Source organism: Oncorhynchus masou, chromosome 22, assembly GCF_036934945.1.
Source record: "Oncorhynchus masou masou isolate Uvic2021 chromosome 22, UVic_Omas_1.1, whole genome shotgun sequence".
NCBI lineage: Eukaryota > Metazoa > Chordata > Actinopteri > Salmoniformes > Salmonidae > Oncorhynchus > Oncorhynchus masou.
In genome coordinates this window covers 51,188,179-51,197,208 of record NC_088233.1, presented here as the reverse complement: position 1 = coordinate 51,197,208, position 9,030 = coordinate 51,188,179, and the positions used below count along the sequence as shown (strand labels likewise).

General features: G+C 45.2%; 1 protein-coding gene across 4 annotated transcripts in view; it reads left to right on the top strand.

Moving 5' to 3' along the window:
• Positions 1-7,284: 7,284 nt before the first annotated feature.
• The window catches only part of LOC135509674 (AP-3 complex subunit beta-2), a 96,190-nt gene continuing 94,444 nt past the window's right edge, over positions 7,285-9,030 (top strand). For 3 of the 4 annotated variants that reach the window (XM_064930534.1, XM_064930532.1, XM_064930533.1), the window contains exon 1: positions 7,286-7,444. In XM_064930534.1, coding sequence (XP_064786606.1) covers positions 7,332-7,444 — 113 coding nt within the window. In that variant the 5' untranslated portion in view covers positions 7,286-7,331. Of the gene's footprint in view, positions 7,445-9,030 lie in introns of all 4 variants that reach the window. The other variant, XM_064930531.1, reaches the window with a different exon arrangement.

Genomic DNA, 9,030 nt, shown 5'->3' with positions numbered 1-9,030 from the left:
CATTATCATGCACCTGTCTGAATTTTTTTTTTTTTTTTTTTTTTTTTTTTACATTTAACTCGGCAAGTCAGTTAAGAACAAATTCTTATTTACAATGATGGCCTACCTCGGATGACACTGGGCCAATTATGCACCACCCTATGAGACTCCCAAACACAGACAGAATTAATGCAGTCTGGATTTGAACCAGGGATTGTAGTGACACCTCTCACACTGAGATGCAGTGCCTTAGCCTGTTGCACCACTTGGGAGCAGTAGGGGCCAAAATACATCATCTATGCACTTAAATAGTGAATGGAGCATTTCCCATGGTTCATTATCATGCCAGCCAGGTAGGCTATACTCCAGTTGTAAAGAGAAGCGATGTGCTCAATATTAGGAAAGTTGAGAAATAAATATAATCGGCCTAGAAAACTGAGTCATCACTCTGTTTTCTCACGCAATTGCATAGCCTATAGAAATGTTGCGCAACATGAGCTCATGGGTTCTCATTAAGTGTTTGATTAGATTTTTGATCACATTTGCAGTGATATCAGAGTGATTAGAGGGACAATAGAGTGCTGAGTACCAGGCAGTTAGCAGGTCTGGTGAGCTACTAAGGACCATAAACAGCATCAGAGCTTAGAGAAACCTAAACGGTCACATGGAATTTGACTGCCTTCATGACTTGTGACTGACTGCCTGTGTGGCGGTAATATGGTCACCATAACAGCCCGAGCCATGATTAGCCTTTCAAGGTATTTCATGGCTACAGGTGCTACAGTGCTATGAGGCGATAATCATTTAGACAGGCTACATTGGCATTCTTGGGCACAGGGACTATGGTGGTCTGCTTGAAACATGTAGGTATTACAGACTGGATCAGGGAGAGGCTCAAAAAAGCACAGTAAAAAAGCTTGAGTTTGCGGACTAAATATTTAAAGCGATGATTCACCCTGGGGGATTTTCTTGGTCAGTGAGATGTGTTTCACAGATAAGAGGGCAGGACTGGGCTTTGGGTGCCAAACTATACACCCAATGAGGACTTCTGTTATATTGAGGACATCTGAAAATAAATGTGGTCCTGCTTTGTGACATTTCGGGAAGGCTCCATATTATACCGATCGCACTGCATGTTTTTTTGTGTGTAGATATGGTTATCCTTGTTTGATAGAGCCATTGGAGGTCTTTCAGCGTTTTTCGTTAATTGCTAAAAGTCTCTGAAACTCTATAACTCGAGTGGGGTGGTGCCTCTTGCTCTGGGAAAATCTAATGATTTCTCTGTTTGCTAAATTAGGTATCTAGCTAGCTAAACAGCTACCGATAGCCATATCTATGACTAAAAAGAGAAGAGGTTTAACAATAGGACATCTATTTTATCTTGATTGTAAAACCTCTTCTAGCTAGCTATGTAACATAATTTACAAGGGTTGACATTGGTTATGACAGCGGGTGCGTTTCAATCTCACAAAATTATAGGCATGACGCAAGATAGGATTCCAAACAGCGGGTGCGATTCAATCTCACAAAATTATAGGCATGACGCAAGATAGGATTCCAAACAGATGTAAATAACAATTATTTGCTATCCAGCAAGCTAGCTAGCTAGGTTTTCTAACAGTAAGGAGAAACAATAATAAAACAATTCATTACATTTACATTTAAACATTTAACTAGTCATTTGCCTAATCATGCCTCCAGATAGACATGGCAAATTGAATTGCACCTTCTGACATCCAGTGGAACAGCCACTTTATAATAGTACATCTAAATCTCCATTGTAAAGGGTTTAAACACTGTTTATCATGCCTTTCCTACCTTTATTTAACCAGGTGGGGTTTCAGTTGAGAACAAGTTCTCATTTACAACTGCTGCCCTGGCGTCGTGAAGCAAAGCAGTTCCACAAAAACATCAACACAGAGTTACACATAAACAAACGTTGACAGTCAATAACACAAACTGAAAAGAAAAGTTGCTCAGTGGTGCTGAGATGTTGGCCAGGCCAGAGGTGGATGAACGCAGTGCCCTTGCTTGGGTGTAGGGCCTGATCAGAGCCTGGAGAACAAGTATTTGATACTGCTGGTTTTGCCGGTTTTCCTACTTACAAAGCATGTAGAGGTCTGCACCATGGTCTTGTATCATAGGTACACTTCAACTGGAAGCCAAAACAAAAATCCAGAAAATCAAATTGTATGTTTTTTCAGAAATTTATTTGCATTTTAGGTTGAAACATAAGTATCTGTTCTTCACTCATTACCTGGATGAACTGCACCTGTTTAATGGCACAGGCATAAAAGCACCAGTCCACACACTCAATCAAACAGACTAACCTCTCCACAATGGCCAAGACCAGAGAGCTGTGATTAGGACATCGGGGATAAAATCCTGTAGACCTGCACAAGGCTGGGATGGGCTACAGGACAATGGCAAGCAGCATGAACCTACAGGCAACCACCGCCATGATGTTGGTTGAGAACGACAGGGTGTTGTCCAGGATCACGCCAAGGTTCTTAATGCTCTGGGAGGAGGACACAATGGAGTTGTCAAGTGATGGCGAGATCATGGAGCAAGTCCTTCCCGGGAGGAAGAGCAGCTCCGTCTTGCCGAGGTTCAGCTTGAGGTGGTGATCCGTCATCCCTGGTCACACTGATATGTCTGCCAGACATGCAGACAAATCAAATCAAATCAAATCACCTGGTTTATCAGAAGGGGGTAAAGGAGATATCTCAAAGTGCTGTACAGAAACCTGCCTAAAACAAACAGCAAGCAATGCAGGTGTATGAAGAGCCAAGTGACTTGGTGTATCCCGAGAATAGGAAAACCTAGAACAGAGCCCTGGGGGACACCAGTGGTGGCCAGTCCTCTTCTGGCTGTGCCGGGACAGATTCTAACAGAACATGCCAAGATGTTCAAATGTTCATAAATGTCAGGTATGGTCGAATAATAATGGGCAGAACAGATGCCCAACTCGGAGAGGGTGGAGAGGAGGATCTGATGGTTCACAGTATCGAAGGCAGCCGATAGGTCTAGAAGGATGAGAGCAGAGGAGAGGGACAGTTAGGAGTCATCATGTCAGGTAGTCCTCCGTGATACAGAGAAGGCTCAGGTCCTCAGTTGAATGACTAGTCTTGAAACCTGACTGATTTGGATCAAGAAGGTCATTCTGAGAGAGATAGCTGGAGAGCTGGCCAAGGACGGCACGTTCAAGAGTTTTGGAGAGAAACAGAAAGAAGGGATACTGGTCTGTAGTTGTTGACATCGGAGGGATCGAGTGTAGGTTTTTTCAGAAGGGGTGCAACTCTCGCTCTCTTGAAGACGGAACCACTGGACGGAGAAGTAGCCAGCGGTCAGGGATGAGTTGATGAGCAAAGTGAGGTAAGGGAGAAGGTCTCCGGAAATGGTCTGGAGAAGAGGACAGGACCAAACATAGGGTCAACCGGGCAGGTTGTTGGGCGGCATGGCCGTCATCAACCAAGCGAGATTTCATCTGGAGACAAAGAGGGGCAGAAAGAGGTCAGAGCAAAGGGTAGGGCAGTGTGAGCAGAACCAGCGGTGGTCGTTTGACTTAGCAAACGAGGATCCACATGTCGTGACCTTCTTTTCAAAATGGTTGACGAAGTCATCTGCAGAGACTTAGGAGGGGGGAGGGGGAGGATTCAGGTAGGGAGGAGAAGGTGGCAAAGAGCTTCCTAGGGTTAGAGGCAGATGCTTGGAATTTAGAGTGGTTCACCTTCCCACTGGCTTTAGCAGCAGAGACAGAGGAGGAAAATGTAGAGAGATGAGGAGTAAAAGGATGCCAGGTCCGCAGGGGTAGGCGAGTTTTCCTCCAAATCCGCTCGGCTGCCCCAGCTCTGTTCTGTGAGCTAGCAATGAGTCATCGAGCCGTAGAGCGGGAGTCAGGAGGACCGAGCCGGCCTGGAGGATAGGGGACATAGAGAGTCAAAGGATGCAGAAAGGGAAGAGAGAGGGTTGAGGAGGCAGAATCAGGAGATAGGTTGGAGAAGGTATGATCAGTGGGAAGAGATGATTTTTGGAAGAGGAGAGTGTAGCGGGGAGAGAGAGCGAAGGTTGGGACGGCGCGATACCATCCGAGTAGGGGCAGTGTGGGAAGTGTTGGATGAGAGCGAGACTGGAAAAGGATACAAGGTTAGTGGTCGGAGACTTGGAGGGGAGTTGCAATGAGGTTAGTGGAAGAACAGCATCTAGTAAAGATGAGGTCGGGCGTAAAATGCCTGCCTTGTGAGTAGGGGGAAGGTGAGAGGGTGAGGTTTAAATGAGGAGAGGAGTGGAAAGAAGGAGGCAGAGAGGAATGAGTCAAAGGTAGACGTGGGGAGGTTTAAGTCGCCCAGGACTGTGAGAGGTGACAACGTCCTCAGGAACACCTTATCGCATCAAGCTCATTGATGAACTCTGAGGGAACCTGGAGGGCGATAAATGATAAGGATGTTAAGCTTGAAAGGGCTGGTAACTGTGACAGCATGGAATTCAAAGGAGGCGATGAGACAGATGGGTAAGGGGAGAGGAAGAATGACCACTTGGGAGAGATGAGGATCCCGGTGCCACCACCCCGCTGACCAGAAACTCTCGGGGTGTGCGAGAACACGTGGGCGGACGAAGAGAGAGCAGTAGGAGTAGCAGTGTTATCTGTGGTGATCCATGTTTCCGTCAGTGCCAAGAAGTCGAATACTGGAGGGAGGCATAGGCTGAGATGAACTCTGCCTTGTTGGCCGCAGATCGGCAGTTCCAGAGGCTACCGGAGACCTGGAACTCCACGTGGGTCGTGCGCGCTGGGACCACCAGATTAGGGTGGCCGCGGCCACGCCCAGTGTGGAAACCTTTGTATGGTCTGTGCAGAGAGGAGAGAACAGGGATAGATAACACATAGTTGACAGTGTGTGCAAAGAGGTCAAGAATGCAAAGGAGATTGGAATGAAACAAGTGGACTCTGTACTCAAATGTTCAAGTTCTGCTTTTCTGATGTATCAGAATCTTATTGATGCTAAAATGATTGAAAAATGCTACAATGTATTTTCTGGATTTTTGCTTTAGATTCCAGTGGCTGATTCGTTTTTGACTTTGTAGGCTAGCTGGTAGTGGCTGAAAAAATTGACACTACACTAATCAAGTCGGAAAACCGTCGGCAGTGTAATAGTTTCTACAGTGCTGCTATTCGGGGCAGCTGGGAGGAGGTGCTCTTATTCTCTATGGACTTTACAGGTCTAGCTGGCTAGCTAGCAGGTTGATTGCGTTACGTTACCTTAAAAAACGACAATAGCTGGCTAGCTAACTAGAAAATTGGTTCGCTCTAGGCTAGTGATCTCTGTGATCCTGGTTGAAGACAGCAGAGGTGTATTTAGAGGGCCCATGGTTACGGATTTAGGGTTTTTCCCTTCGTAGGCGCCTTGATTATTTTTTGTGAGATTGTTGGCATCGAGCTTAGATTGTAGCACGGCTGGAGTGTTAAGCATATCCCAGTTTAGGTCACCTAACAGTACAAAATCTGAAGATAGATGGGGGGCGATCAATTCACATATGGTGTCCAGGGCACAGCTGGGGGCTGAAGGGGGTCTATAACAAGCGGCAACAGTGAGAGACTTGTTTCTGGAAAGATGGAGTTTTAAAAGTAGAAGCTTGAATTGGTTGGGCACAGACCTGGATAGAATGACAGAACTCTGCAGGCTATCGCTGCAGTTGATTGCAACCCTGCCCCCTTTTGGCAGTTCTATCTTGTCGGAAATTGTTATAGTCAGGGATGGAAATGTCAGGATTTTTGGTGGCCTTCCTAAGCCAGAATTCAGACACGGCTAGGACATCTGTGTTGGCGGAGTGTGCTAAAGCAGTGAATAAAACAAACATATGGAGGAGGCTTCTAATGTTAACATGCATGAAATCAATGCTTTTACGGTTACAGATGTCAACAAATGAGAATACCTGGGGAATGGGAGTGGTGCTAGGGGCTGCAGGGCCTGGATTCACCTCTACATCACCAGAGAAACAGAGGAGGAGTAGGATAAGAGTACGGCTAAAGGATAAAATTACTGGTTATCTAGTACGTTCAGACAGAGAGTAAAAGGAGCAGGTTTCTGGGTGTGGAAGAATAGATTCAAGACATAATGTACAGACAAGGGTATGGTAGGATGTGAGTACAGTGGAGGTAAGCCTAGGCATTGAGTGACGATGAGAGAGGTTTTGTCTCTAGAGGCACCAATTTAGCCAGGTGTGGTCACTGCATGTGTGGGGGTGGAAGATAAGGGCTAAGGCATATTGAGCAGGGCTGGAGGCTCTACAGTGAAATAAGACAAAAAATGACTAACCAAAACAGCAATAGACAAGGCATATTGACTTCAATGTGGAAAATAGTATAAATAAAGAGAAACCATGGAATGAGTAGATGTGTCCGAACTTTGAGTGGTACTATATTGCGGCGTAAGGCAGGTCAGCCACCAGGGGGAGACTTGTCGAGGCCTGGTGGCAGACGGGAGTCTACATCACGAGGGGATGGCTCCCTCTGCTGAACGTGCCAGGTCTCGACGGGCTCTCCGGCCAGGACTAATTGGGGCTGATTGCGGTTGGTGGGTAAATCAAGGGCTGATTGCTCATCAGCGTGTACGAGTCCCATAAAGCTGCCAGGGCAGCACACAAATGAAGGGACTGGGGGAAGAAAGGTGACTTCCGTATAGTTGGACACGGTGCCCGAGCTAAGAGGAGGGAGTTCAGTTTTTGTGCACGACAGGATACAGCAAGACCCGGAGCCCAGAAGACGGTATCCCGGAGAGGGTCTCATGGGGGAAACCTATCCTATAATTTTGATTGATTATTTAAATAAACACCATTGAAACCGAGCTAATCCTACTCTCTGTGTAAACGTCTTGACCAAACCCCCTGGTCTGCCACTATATATATATATATATTTATAGAAACTGCCATGGCCTAATTCAAATAGTTTCACATTTTACAGCAAAAAAATGGCGTTATTGTCACCATAAAAGGTGAATGTTGGGCATTTTCCAAACGGAGTTTTAATGCTCGTTCATGTGCACAGTTTTACGACAGGTCTGATTTATAATACAAACATGTATATATATGGCAAGTTTAATAAATCTCAATATTTGTGTACATGCGCAGACTTTTCAGAAATGGCGCACACAGAAATCTACGCAACTTGTTATGAGTCCCCAGACCTTATGTTGTCGACTGTAGGCTTACGTAGCTCCAGTGTTGGGGATAACCTAGTCTACTTGGTGACGGTGTGTCACAGAGAATAGAGGGGAGATAGCGGGTAGTGTGCCTTTAAGAGGTGCCCTGACCGCCGCACTAAATCTCCATCATTGTGTTCCAAAGAAGCTGCTGAAATGTCTGCTAGCTCCGCTTTCAATGATGAAAAAGGGGGCTCCTCGAATGTCGGGGAGCCCGAATATGGCCACGACCCGGCCAGCGGAGGGATTTTCTCCTCCGACTACAAAAGGTAGGTGCAAAAACCCGTCGCCGCTTGCGTGTGTCGCGGTTATGTTAAATGTTGTCATATTGAAATATCATGGGCAGTTTATGGGGGAGGTGCGAGGTGGATGCAATTTCCTGCCTGTCAAGATGGAGAGGAAGCGGCGCTTGAACGGGCTTTATAGGCTTGGGGACGTTCGAATAAACAATGTCTCCAACATAGCTTACTTCGATTGAAAAATATGTGTTTGAACAGTCATAGTTGTGTATTTTCTTGAGTCCTAGATTATTTGCTTGGGAAAAATGCCGTATGCTGCTACCAACGACAAGGCCATCAGGGCTGAAGCTCTGAATCTTACAGTGATTTGGTGTTGGGGATTTAAATGGGACTAGGCCGCAGAAGCGATATGCATATTATGTTAGAGTGGGTTTATTTATTGACAGATTGCTATCACATAGCGTAATTGTTCAGTATTCTATCTAGGCTATAGGCTACATTTTAAATTCCTAATCTGAGTTGAACGCGAATGGGGCTGACCACTCACTCGTGTGTAGCATAGCCTATTCGTCCAAAACGCTGTCCTATTAGAAATCAGTTTACAGTGCCTAGTCAACAAAACATGATAGGAGGGGAAAATATGCGATAGATTGTTGCTGTAAATTGATACTACAAATTAAACAAGGCATAATAATCTTCATAATAGTCTACGTAAGGATCGTTCGTTTTCTATATATTTGCAGAACCGCGGACCGGACAGCTCCGTGGTGCTGAAGAGGACGGTGTGTGTGTAGGGCGAAGTGGCTTGTGTTCACAGAATGCTGCTCTCCAGAAAGGTCGTTTCAAGTGGCCTTGTCTGTATAGCCTACTCTTGAAGGGCAATTAGGGAATTGTGATGAATATAATTTCCATTTTTGACCACTTGGCAAAAGGTTAAGAAAGTGAAGGCAAACTAAGACAATTAGTAGGCTGCTATCAACCGATATTCACTGCTATATTACACTAATAAAATGTTATTGATTAACAAAAAATGAATATCTGAGATATAAAGTTTGCCATTTAAATAATTCAGTTGATTTACTGTGCTGTCTGAATCTGATGTTTGACCCTACACAATGCTCTGTTGGGTCTAATCATTGCAGGTCTAGACAGTGCTATTCAATTGTACTGTATTATTTATCAGTATTGTTGTATTCATGTTATTTGAGATTGATGAGGGAGTAGGGGGAGATGCTGATGCTGCTATTGAACTTGCTATTGAAACTAGTTTGTAGCTTAGTGTGTGTGTCGAGTGTATTCTCTTGGATCCTGGATCTATGGATCTATTTGATTTGATTTGATTTGGTTGAAGAGTGCAGGGCAGAGGAAAGGGCAGTCTGCCTACCTGTCACTTCTGCTCTTATCTGCAGTTCATTGATTGCTGCAGGCATTAACCCCAACCTGCTCTAAGTGCAATGCAAAAAGTGCATTGGAGAAAAGGAGCACTGGTAACACTATTAAAATGCCCAAGTCAGGGTAGACACTTATGCAGTATAAGTCTCTTGTGTCACCGTTTGGTTCAGGGTACCAAGATTACTGTATAAGTAATACTTTATAGCCTAAATGGCCTTCCAAAT